The sequence below is a fragment of the Trematomus bernacchii genome, unplaced genomic scaffold (genome assembly GCF_902827165.1).
Source record: "Trematomus bernacchii unplaced genomic scaffold, fTreBer1.1, whole genome shotgun sequence".
Lineage (NCBI taxonomy): Eukaryota > Metazoa > Chordata > Actinopteri > Perciformes > Nototheniidae > Trematomus > Trematomus bernacchii.
The window spans coordinates 13,293,522-13,305,859 of NW_022987593.1; the positions used below are offsets into that span (position 1 = coordinate 13,293,522).

The 12,338-nt window shown below is 38.7% G+C and overlaps 1 protein-coding gene across 2 annotated transcripts in view; it reads left to right on the forward strand.

Moving 5' to 3' along the window:
• LOC117481724 (apoptosis-stimulating of p53 protein 2-like) overlaps window positions 1–12,338 on the forward strand; it is a 38,582-nt gene that overhangs the window by 9,383 nt on the left and 16,861 nt on the right. Inside the window, exons 2-6 of one of the 2 annotated variants that reach the window (XM_034129577.1) lie at window positions 6,087–6,234; window positions 6,383–6,496; window positions 9,661–9,737; window positions 10,347–10,448; window positions 11,176–11,356. In XM_034129577.1, coding sequence (XP_033985468.1) covers window positions 6,087–6,234; window positions 6,383–6,496; window positions 9,661–9,737; window positions 10,347–10,448; window positions 11,176–11,356 — 622 coding nt within the window. The remainder of the gene's footprint in view (window positions 1–6,086; window positions 6,235–6,382; window positions 6,497–9,660; window positions 9,738–10,346; window positions 10,449–11,175; window positions 11,357–12,338) is intronic. The other variant, XM_034129578.1, reaches the window with a different exon arrangement.

Below are 12,338 nucleotides of genomic sequence, written 5' to 3' on the forward strand. Positions count from 1 at the left end.
TCACCTGTTCCTGGATGTTGATCTGCGTCTCTTTATCTCTGTATACATTGTAGATAAGAGGATCTTAAAGCAAAACTTAAAGGGTCACTGACGGCTGGATTAAGATCAGGCACGTCATCTCGCTTCATCGTGACACACACACACTACTTTAACCACATCAATGATCAATGAGAAGTAGAAGAAAAGGAAACGAGCAGATTAGCGTGGTTGTAGTAAGGCTGTGACAAATGTTTTGTTATTAGACAAATGTCAGGAAATGAGTGTACACTTATATTTTGGGATATTGTAATAGATGTGTCTTTTCCTGTTTTTAAAGGCAGCATTAAAGTCATCCTCTGAAATTAACCAGACCGTTCGAGCCGTTCTGATATTTGCATTTCCACACTTATTAGTAAAAAAACCTTTGAGTTTCAAGGAAAGCGATCTATAAATAAAATGCATTATTATTAGTCATTATATCCACATTACTGATGCTAATTTACCAAAAGCCCCATTGTGTAAATGTTCTGTTAAAGCACTAATAGTCATCTCTATAATATTGTTGCGATATCAATAGATGTATTTGATATTTGATTTTCTCCTTGTTCGCTGCCAAGCCCTAGGATGTACAATAATCTGTGACTGATCACACATAAATACGTACAACTCCTAAATCAACGTATTGTTTTTATCATTAGATAAAACTAAGTTGAATGATAAAGTTAGCACCCTAAATGTATGTAATATGCAGAGTTTCCATATTAACATCTTCATTTTAGCATAAATTGTCAACACATCATTTTCACATGTTAGTAGTTTAGCTGTTTTTCTTAAATTTCCTCAAAACAATGTTAACATATGTTCAAACTAGGAGAAGGTCCCATGTTTCCTCAACATAAAATCAAGAAAAGTCAATCATTATTCTTTTGTGATATTGACCTAAATAGTTTTTACCGATATCAAATATGCTAAATACACTAATGTACTGTGATGTAGTAGTGTTTTGCTTTTTAAATGAACTAGATTTCGGCAAGATTGTATACAAACAATGCATTAACAACACCAACACAACCCTAGCTTCAATAACAATCTTAAGGGTCGGACCTCTTGACCCAGTACTGTCCGGTTTTTATTTATTTCTTAATTCATTTTCGAGCCCAGAGAGCTCTCTGAAGGTTATTCGCTGCTGGCTTAAATTCAGTGATGTGTCACTAAACGGTCGGTTGGGTCGACCTCATGACTCCAGCCGTGACCTTTGACACACTTTCATATAGGATTAACAATGGGCATGCAATTAGCATGTTAGCACGTAGCTCCGTGTTTCTGTAAGATAAAGTCTTCAATCAGACACGCAGCGTGACTTTTAATGTTCACATCTGGTGCATTTCTGAATAATATCACAAAGCAAAACCTCTTGAGTCAAGTCCTCCAGAAATTTCACTTTAAAGTCATCAATGAAAAAGGAGCAATACAAGTTTATTCAGGATGCTTTCAGATACTTTTAAATCTCTGGTGTGAACTATATGACATCTTTATCATGTTAATACTTTGAAGAGCCAACGCAGGACCAGCAGGATGTGGCTTTTCATTGAAATGTAATTACTCTTATAAAATCCAGACCAGTTTTTATTGATTTCTGTTGGCATTAAGTGTTTTTATTAATCACAAAGTCATGTGTTGCCCTGTTTATTATCTGTGTTTATTGTTTTTGATCCTTTGAGTGTATGAAAAGTGCTTTATAACTAAAGTTTGATTCGATTTTTTTTATCTCAAATTTGTCTTAAAACAACATTTAAACAGGTCACAATTGAAAAAAGCACATTATGTTTTTGCTGCCATTTTAACATAGTTCTGTCTTTTCAATTCCATTACTTTTTTATATATATATATTTTTAAGACACCATTGCCTTGAATGACGAGACAGAGTTCAATAGGGGAGACTGAGGGAATGACACATGGTAAACGCTCCCAGGCCGGATAATTCCCCTAACATTTTAGTCAGAAATGTAGTCCTAGAAATTAAAGTTAAGTTAAACAACATCTTTTTGTTCCACACACACCTTCAGTCTGTACTCGGGGCATATTGTTTTTCTATAACCAGCCTCACTGACGACAGGAGGTTCCCCCCCCCCCCTGTTGTCGTCCTGAGGGACAGACCTCCTCTCCTCGCTGCGCTCTGATTGGCTGCCGGGTTTCCTGTTCGACCTCAGTTTGGTGACTGACGGCAGTGACCCATTTCATCTGCATCAACCTGCTCCATTTTCCTCCAGAGCTGCATGTAGGACAGCTAATTCATCTCTGCCACTTAGTCTCTGTTGATTTCATTATTTTTAAAGCAGGAGGGACTGTACACGGAGATAAAAACATTGGTTAAATTACTTCAGCTGACACTTTAGCACGAGGAATCTCCTATGAGCCACCTCTAGACCATTACATGATAATGAGAATATTGCATCTTATTTAAAGAGCATCTTTATTAGTACTCAAAAACTCTTTATATTGACAATTTTAACGGATTATTATACGGATTAAAACTATGGTATTAAGTGGTGCCCTCTCTTAATATAGCACTTAATTTCCCTTTGCTTCTCAGAGTCCACAGCGAATCCCTTTCAGTTTAAATGTGACGGATCTCAGAAAGTTAATATTACCTTAAAAAACCTCTCAAGAGTATTTAGGATTTAAAAAGCCAATCATCCAGCATTGCTCTCACTGTGTTGGCTCTCTGAGTGTCTTTGTGAACTCCGTGCCAACTTCTCTCTGCCAGTTCTCTGTTAAGTAAATATTTTCTCAGAAATAAAACAAACCCACTCCAATTCCTCCTTCTTTCATGCAGTCGTCATGAATTTGTTGTCATTATTCTGAATACTTTGTTAGCCATATTAGAGACTTTGAGTTAAATACCTCAACACATATTTGATAGATATTCATGCTCCCAACAATATGAAATGTACATATACATCCTTTGACATTTTTATGGTTTTCAATACAAATTCTGACGATTTATTGGATGGATTATGATGAACATGTATCCTCTTTTGATGACTTTAAATATATCTGGTGCTCTGACTCTTTCATCTAATACCATTACGAAACATTTTAGACTGTAGTCTCTTGTTTAACTTTTAAAGTAACTTAACTTAACATTAAATCCACCTTTTCAGTGAGTAAATTAGGAACACAGTTACTTTATTATATTCTCAACTAAACGTGCCTCTATAGTATTCATCACAACCACATTTCTTTGCCTCATACATCTTTAGTAAAAGGATTATTAAACATTATGTTCACAACTGTCTGGATTACAATCTCACAAAGAGGGTGGGAATAATTCAGAGTGAATATGTGGATGTGCAGGGTGTCCGCGGGGTCTTAAAAAGTATTAAAAGTTGATCAATCAATTTAGCGAAAATGAAGGCTATTAAAAAGTATTAAACGGCATTTTCCAAGGTATTACATTTTGTAGCTTGTTTTCAAAAAGTATATCAATTGTCCAAAGAGGTTGTATTCTACAGTGTGCCTGAATGTAATCATTGCGTAGGTGTGTAGTGTGATTCTGTGTAGTTTATTTATGGCATCCCGTTGGATTTGACGTCATCTAAACAGGACATCGCACGCTTACTGCTTGATAGCGCGCGAAGGTCCGTTTACGCCGGTTGTTAAGCAACATCGTTATGGGGAAATGCAAGTTTGCGTCCAAATGGTTGGAAGATAAGGAGGAAGGACAATCAATACTGTATATAGTCAATGTGAGGTAAAGTGTGTCGCCAATGTAACCGGTTAAAACTCGAAGTGGCGATGAGGTCTTAAAATGTATGGAAAGGGTCTTAAAAAAGGTCTTAAAAGGTATTACATTTGACTTCAGGATTCCTGCTTATACCCTGATGTTAGAGTTGAGGTCTGAAGTTTAATGTAGTTGTTATACTGAAACCTTTCATCACTTTGTTTGTAGATACATGGTTTCCTGACAATGCCTCCATTGTGGTGGAAAGAAACCAGATGTATTTTAGGCTGGATGGAGGCAGCTCAAAGACAGACCAGAAGGAGCTGAAGGCACAAAATCAAAACACAGCGTCTCTTTCACATCTTTAGAAACCATGAAGGACAATTTACATTTATCGGTTTTCTACCACAAAGCCAAATCCACTTGTCCCTGTATTTATTCACCCGTGCATTAGAAACTAGATGTACCTGCTTTTTGAATTCACTTCAGTGGTTCCCGAATAGAGGTTTTATTCATAAGCTTCATTTCAACCTGAGCCGACAGCGTCTGCATGTAAATGGGGTTGCAGTCAGTTTGAGAAAGGTCAAAGAAGGCTGCTCATTTTTCAAATTACACCAAGTGGAACGAGCTTAATACGAAGACGATGATTGAATTTAGCTCAGGACAGTCAGATTGAAGGTGGAAATCCACATAAAGAGCATTTCTATGCAGCTCCTCCGACGAGCCATTGAGCAAATCATCTCGAAAACACCACCCTCTCTGGATAAATAACACATTGAGCGCTGCCTCCTGCAGGTTGGCGGCTGTGGGAGGAGATCTGGATCTTGGCCTGATAGCAGATACCCTGCTGGAGTAACAGATGGCCTGGTGCATCATGGGAGTTATGTCCACAAATATCTGTTATAGTCTTAAATAGCACAGGAAGCCATAGAGGTATAGAGCGCAGGTTGAGCGAATCACATCAATCAATCAATCAATGTTTATTTATATAGCCCAATATCACAAATGTTACATTTGTCTCAGTGGACTTCACAGTTTGTACAGAATATCAGTATGACAATACGACACCCTCTGTCCTTAGACCCTCACATCGTACAAGGAAAAACTTCCAGACAAAAAACACCACAGTTTAAAGGGGAACATGGGAGAAACCTCAGGGAGAGCAACAGAGGAGGGATCCCTCTCCCAGGACGGACAGACGTGCAATAGATGTCGTGTGTAAATCGAAGAGATAATACATTTACAACATGTTTGGAAATGCATGTGTCTATAATAAGAAGATGAATCCACGAGGATGTCAAGGGAATCAGGGAAGTAGTATGATCAGAGTCAGGCAGGACCGCAGAGACGGGTTCAGCCACGACTCGAAGTCCAGGACTCAAATCCAGAACTCAGGATAGAGGATCCAGGATGCAGGACTCAGTATGCAGGACACAGGACCGCAGCAACAGGATCAGCCACGACTCAGGATCCCGGCGTAGATAGACACCAAAAATAAATGGGGGAAGCTGGGTTATTCGGAACATGAGAGAACACAGGTACAGACAGACAGAAGGAAGAAGTAAGGTGTCCCCCGACAGTCTAAGCATATAGCAGCTAAACTAACGTGTCTACGTAAATGGACTCCCTTAGGATAGATTGAGGGAAAGGGGTAGCAAGTAAGAAGTAAGGAACAGAGGTGGAGAGGCACAACGTGTCTACGTACATGCACTCCCTTAGGATAGGTTGAGGGAAAGGGGTAGCAAGTAAGAAGTAAGGAACAGAGGTGGTCACACACAGGTTTAACTATCAACACAATCTGACAGAGAACGTGCAAATGTTTTAAAGGCACAGGGAACAGGTTTTATTTTGTTTGCCGTCCTGCGTGTCGCCCATTTATTAACATTATTTATTGGTTCAAATGCTGTGTTAGAAGACTATTTTGTTCATTTGAAAACGTATCCAAATTGTGAACACTGCTGATCTTGGACATCTTTTTTGGGTGTGATTGACCGTTTTTGGTCGACTTGGTTTCAACAGGAGTTGACATGGTTCCGATCAAATCAGCAATATCATATGCCAAACATTTACAATTAGTTTGGCAAACGAGAAATGCTCACTGATGGATTTCAACAATTTTGTGCACAAAAGTAGAAGATTTGCTTTTTTGTACGAATATAGAGAGCCTTAAATATCTTTATTTCAACTCATGACCAATGGGAGTAAAAACACTGTTGTATTTATATATTTTTGTATCTATATAAATAGAGAGTCTAGAGAATCTTGGAATCCACTGATTTCTCAAAAGAAAAATCTTCTCAGTGTTGCGAATGCTCAAACCTTTGATGCCGAAAATATTATTCCACCTTAACTTTTGTATCATGTGTCTGCTCTGTGTGTGTAGATGTTCCTCACCGTGTACCTCAGCAACAACGACCAGCACTTCAATGAGGTCCCCATCACGCCGGAGACGCTGTGCAGGGACGTGGTGGAGCTCTGCAAGGAGCCCGGAGAGGGCGAGTGCTACCTGGCCGAGATGTGGAGAGGCTCCGGTGAGTTTAACAATGAAATCCTCTAAACACTGAGAGCTAAACACCACTAGATAAATGTTTGTACAGTAGACATAAATGCACATTAACTTCCAGGTTTATGATCTTTTCTGAGATCCCAGATATATATATGTTGTGTTTTTCTAATCAGAACATATCGTTGGAGATGGGGAGCGGATGTTCGAGGTTTTGCAGAAATGCGGGCAGCAGAGGGGGGAGGTCCGTTACCTCCTGCGTCACCAAAGAGCTCCAGGACGAGAGTCAGGTATGAAAACACCTGCCTTACAAACACACAGGGTTTAACACAGTGCGATTTGACTGTGTTTCTACATGGTAAACCGGTGAGGCATTGTCGCTGCCTCCCCCTCTGGTTGCTCCAGGGTGAGGGTTATCCTCCAAACTCCTCACAAATTACGATGAACAGCCGGTGACTCCCTGTGTGTCCAACAGGTGATATGAGGCTGGAGAACAGCGGGTAGTTCACAGAGATAAACACTGCAGGAAAGGGGACAGGCTGAAGAGAAAACGAGGAAATTAAAAACACATGCAGTACCGCTCAAAAGTTTGTAATTCGTGCCACAAAATCTTTATTGGGTAAAAGTCAGATGGACACTTATGTTTGAATTGTGTTTCATGCTTTAAGGTCGTAAAAAGTCCTTTTTAAACAATAGATGTTATTTTGTAAGAAAGGTTTGTTTTCTACATGGAATAAAACATGTTGTTCAATGGTTCAACTAGACTGTCAATTAAAAAGGAAACAAAAAAGAAAGTAACCTCTGAGAAACAGTTCAATGAGCGCAGAGGAAGAAAGTCATTGGTTTAATAAACTGGAAAATAAGCTGAATTATTCTTTTTTGTACTCTTTTAAAATAGTAAATTACTGAGGATACACACTGATATAACAGCTGATAACAAACATTTGAACCGTATTGTGTATATCTTGTACTTTTAAAGTGCAGCACACAGTTATACTTGTTTATTGTGGGTGAATGTCACAAAAGGAGCACGAGGGTCGGACGGTTTCTGGTTTTATCCCACGCAGCATACGGCCCAACTCTCAATGTCTTACTACAACATCTGCATCATCTTTTGCTTCGACCATGTTCAGTGAAAGAGGATTGATGTTGCGGGGGCTGTAAGGTGGAGCAAGGACTTGGCAGCTTTCTCTGATCACCCCTGTAAATGATGGAGGTTGTGGTTAACGACCAGCTGTGATTGGTCGAGGTCAAATATGTAATCCGTTATTTCTCTCGGCCAAGTCACAGCAAGACTTCCTGACTCAGTTCAGTGTAAATGTAAATACTATATGTAAATTGATGCATTGTACTTTTAGTGTATAATTGTTGTTTTGTAGTCTTTATTTTAATTAAATTGGTTTAAAATCATAGGTTCAAGAAATCTAAAAACCAAAAATCCAGATTCAGGGAATTTAAAAAAAGAAAGGGACGTCTCTCAAGGTCTCGGGAAGGCTTTGATAGACAGGTTTATTCATGTATTTTATACCTGTGTTATTCATGTTTTCTGTTTACTCTATTATCTTTGCTTTTTAGTGACTGTTTTTAAATGTCATTTTATAATGTGTTTCTGCTGCACTATTTCTTAATGCTCTTAATGACTTTTATTTTTTGTGAAGCACTTTGAATGACCTTGTGTTGAAAGGTGCCATATAAAAACTGGCCTTGCCCATGTCCTTATTTAATATACTCAAATGTTTATTTATTGAGTACTCAGTATATTAGCAGATGCACTTCGCTCAGAATACAAACTCATGTTACATAAAGTATAGGTTAATTACAACAACGAAACAAAATCAAATTGAATTAATAGAAATGTAAACAGTAGAATATTTCAATTATAAATACAATCTGATAACTGGTCTCTGGTTTCAGACAGAGGGTGAAAAGAGGTGCTGCAGCACAGGCAGTATGAGGAAAAAAAGAGAGCTTTTTGAACATTAAAGCATGGAGACATGTCCCAGTAGAGGAGCAAAATACAAATGTGAAACCTGAAAATGTGCATGATACCCTTTAAAAGTGCTTGTCAGGAGTGAAGTAGAGGAATATGTCAAACGTGCAGAAGATGTGAGAATCTACCGCCAACCAGACTGTGAAGCTAAACCAGATCACTGAACAATGAGTATAATCTCCTGCCTTCAGTATTTAAAGTAATCCAGTTTTTTTATGCATTTCGAGGTTCTGTTGCCACATGGTGCAGATCAAGAGCAGGATGTTCAGTCATGTAAAAGGTTCAGTGTGTCATAAAGTAGATCTGTAATCAGCTTATGACTGAAGGGAATCCATTGTGCATGTGCTGGACTGTGATCCCGTTTTTATGTCGTTGTAAAAAGAAAATCCCTTCTACGTTTTTTGTGAGTAGACAGTGGCTCCATCAGCTCATTTTTACCCTTGATCTCCACAAAGTTGTTATTCCTAAAATACTGTAAAACCACTGGATACAAATAATACCAAAGAGGATAAAGCTGGTATTATTCTATTTCTTCTTATTGTCAATAAATCCCATGAACAGAGACCCAAATGTTAGTGTGTCTCTCAATACTGTCTGACTTATGGCTCTTATCTACAAGCACATTAGTTCCTACTGAAGAAGTGAATTACATGTGGTCATTGTAGTTTTGTGTAATGCATTATATAGGGCTATTTTCAGCTGCGTATGAATCCACCTTTGCTTTCTGGAAAGTAATGTCGGGACAAAGCATAAAACCCAGATTACTGACCTGTGTGGTATTGTCTAGAAAGAGAGGCTCAATTTAAACTGATTTCTAGCAAGTGATTTATTTTTTTAGCACCAAGCTCTTTGTTTTGTGTTTTGAGCTGCAAGAAGTTTACGTCTCCAAGGATGAGGACTGGTAGACCGGTGTGTGTCATCACCCATGATTAGAGATGAATTACAACACAAGTTGATGGGAAGTTCATTAGTTTTGCAGATATTTGTTCATAAACCAAAGCATTTGACAAGGACAACGTTTGATATGATGACAGTGCTAGATGAAAAGTCAGAGGATTGCTATTTAAGGGCCCTATCATGCTAATTTTCAGGTTCATATTTGTATTATGTGCCTTCACTGTGACATGTTCAAAAAAACCCTGCCTGAAAGGGAGACTGAGACAAATAAAGTGAATCTGAAAATGATTATAAAGAGTGTATGGGAAACAAAAACTTTGGGATTTTAGCCTTTGCAGACCATGCAAAAAAAAAACGATATAACGCACTACATGGAAGGTAAACCCCCAAAAAGCATTAGAGGGCCTCTTTAAACCTGTCTGTCATATGATATCTGTACCAAAATGCACTGCTCTCTATCCAATCATTTATAAAACATTTCAGGGCTGATCAACACTACCTATCGACCATAGAGCCACACAGCTAACTTGGCTAACATTAGCATCAACACTGTGTTTTCTTATCCAGGTGGATCCAGATCTGCAGATCAGATGATGAAGAGGAACCAGGTGAAAGCTTCTGTGGAGAGATGTCTGGAGAACGGGGTGAGTCCCTATTATTTAAGGTCTAATGAGAACCCTGGTTTTGTGCGTCTAGTTGGGAAAGGGTTAGCCTAGCTTAGCACAAATACTGAAAGCAAGGGGAAACTGCTAGCCTAGATCCATCAACAGAGGAGTGAAAACAACCTTCAAACACCTCCAAGTCTGTCAAATTGACATACTTTATGTATGCAGTCTATTTGTAAAGTTAGTAGGCTTGTTTTTAATACATTTGAAACAGATGTGGAATAAGAATAGCTAAATGGACACATGGGGGTTTTAGCAACAGTTAGCTTTGGAGCTATTGCAGGAAGAATTGGTGCTTAACTTGCTAACTAAAATGTCAAAGTATTTACTGCACACTGCCAACAAAAAACTGAAATAAGTTAACATACAAACACACACTAGAGCCTCCATCATCTGTGCTGTTATTTGAATGAACACAAAGTCATGTCTTGGTGGGAAGGCTGCACCGTAGGCCTATGCATCTCTGAACGTTTGTTTATTTAGATTTGAAGGTGAACTCTGACGTGTGTGTGTGTGTGTGTGTGTGTGTGTGTGTGTGTGTGTGTGTGTGTGTGTGTGTGTGTGTGTGTGTGTGTGTGTGTGTTGCAGGTCTCAGCTCCTCGTCTGGACATGACGCTGAGCGACCTGCAGGATCTGGCAACCCAACAGCAGCTACAGATTAATGCCCAGCAGCAGCTGCTGGCCTCCAAAGTACGAAACACCCAACACACACTGCTGCCACACTGCTAATGTTGCTATTATTGCTACGGCTAATGATAGAGTGTGCTGGAATGAGTCCTAAAACCTGGTTATGAGTTAGCATTTGATGCACTTCTGGTGTCCTCGTCTCAAAGTTTTTTTTAACAGGTTTTTGGTTGGATGCCTGATATAAGCTCTGTGGTTAACACAAGCTTAAGAGATTTTCAGATGTTGTGTACCACATTGAATACGTAATTAAATACTCAAAAAGATATGTCATCACTGCAGCACTTAATATCACCAAATAGACAAAACCCATCGGATACTGCTGATCTCTGCAAACACATTTTCTGCTGTTATGTTGTGGCCAAAATTACCTCTTGACCACCTTTTGTTCTCTCAGTTATACTTAACACTAGTGTACACATAACGGCTTTAAAATACTTACACTGAAGTCACCATTAGATCGTTTAATATCTTCTTTCAAAACCTTCCTCTTTTTTCGTTCAACTTTATGAACTTTTCATGTGAAATACTGAGTACAATATATTTAATTTACTGAAACTGAAACTATTTGAACAATTATTAAATACAAATATAACAATGCAGCACTTAGGCGTGGTCAACAGACTCTTTGCACTAATTTAGTTTTGACTGGACTCTAGTGCTTTCTGCTCCACAGGCTTCACCTTGCATGCATTGATTTTAAACCTGACTGTGGTTGCTGTGTGTTCTGGAGCAGGAGCAGCGGCTGCGGCACCTGAAGCTGACGGACCAGCGGCAGCAGCAGCAGGAAACGTCTGAACAGGATCGCCTGCAGCAGCTCAGAGAGAACGCTCACAACCAGGAGGCCAAACTGAGGAGGGTCCGAGCCATCAGGGGCCAGGTGGAGCAGAAACGCCTCAGCAACAGCAAGCTGGGTCAGTGTGGGGGAGGAATGAGTGACTTAACTGATTTTTAGCAACAGAAACACAGCAAAATGTTGCTTAAAATCAGTTTTAGGGACTGGGCCAATTGTACATTCTCAACACCACTTAGAACTAACTCAACAATGCAGAGATTATTTTTATATAATTTATTATCGATGTTTTGGGCAATACTAAGCACTCCCTGAGACCTTTTTGCTCAGAAAAACGAAAAGTAACAAATAAAATAATTAAAATCTTGATCTCTACTGCTTTTAGCATTTCATTCTTCCATACCTGCATTTGTTTTGCACCTGCAAAAAACAAAACTACAAGTAAATATGTTTCTTTTAAACTTGTTAATCCGATTAAATATTTGGATCTAATGACAGCACTAGTTTCTATGTTAAAAGAAATAGTATTAATGGCATTTCGAATGGTGCCTTCAAAGAGGAACATAGACAGTTTCCTGTAGAATGAAGTAGTCTAATGTATAAAAGATAGAAAATGCATAATAATACTGGGAGGAGACATGTTCACAGAGGGTGTTTATGATTGTTTTTTTACTTAAATCACATTTGTGAGTAAAATGTTCTGCCTCTGAACAGTAGACGTAATCAAACAGGAAATTGGATTTACTTTAGCCACAGGGAAAGTTCTGCTGTGAAAAAAAGTGATTTATTCTACAGAATCTGAACAACATCAAATATATGAGTATCACTCCATAATTATATCCAGATAACTGCACCAATATCTGCTTTGAATCCGGCATTAAAACATGCGTAATGTGGCCACAGATTCAGCCGTGCAAATCAAATGGCAAGCAAACAATAATATATACGAAAAATATTCCTGGAAATAAGATATCCTAAAAGTCCTGTTTTTTGTATCAACACTGAAAACTATGTATCATATCTCCAGTAGTTAGTATGTATATAAATATAATTAAACAGAGTCCTCTCATTCACACATGGTTTCTCTCTGTGTTTGTGTGAGC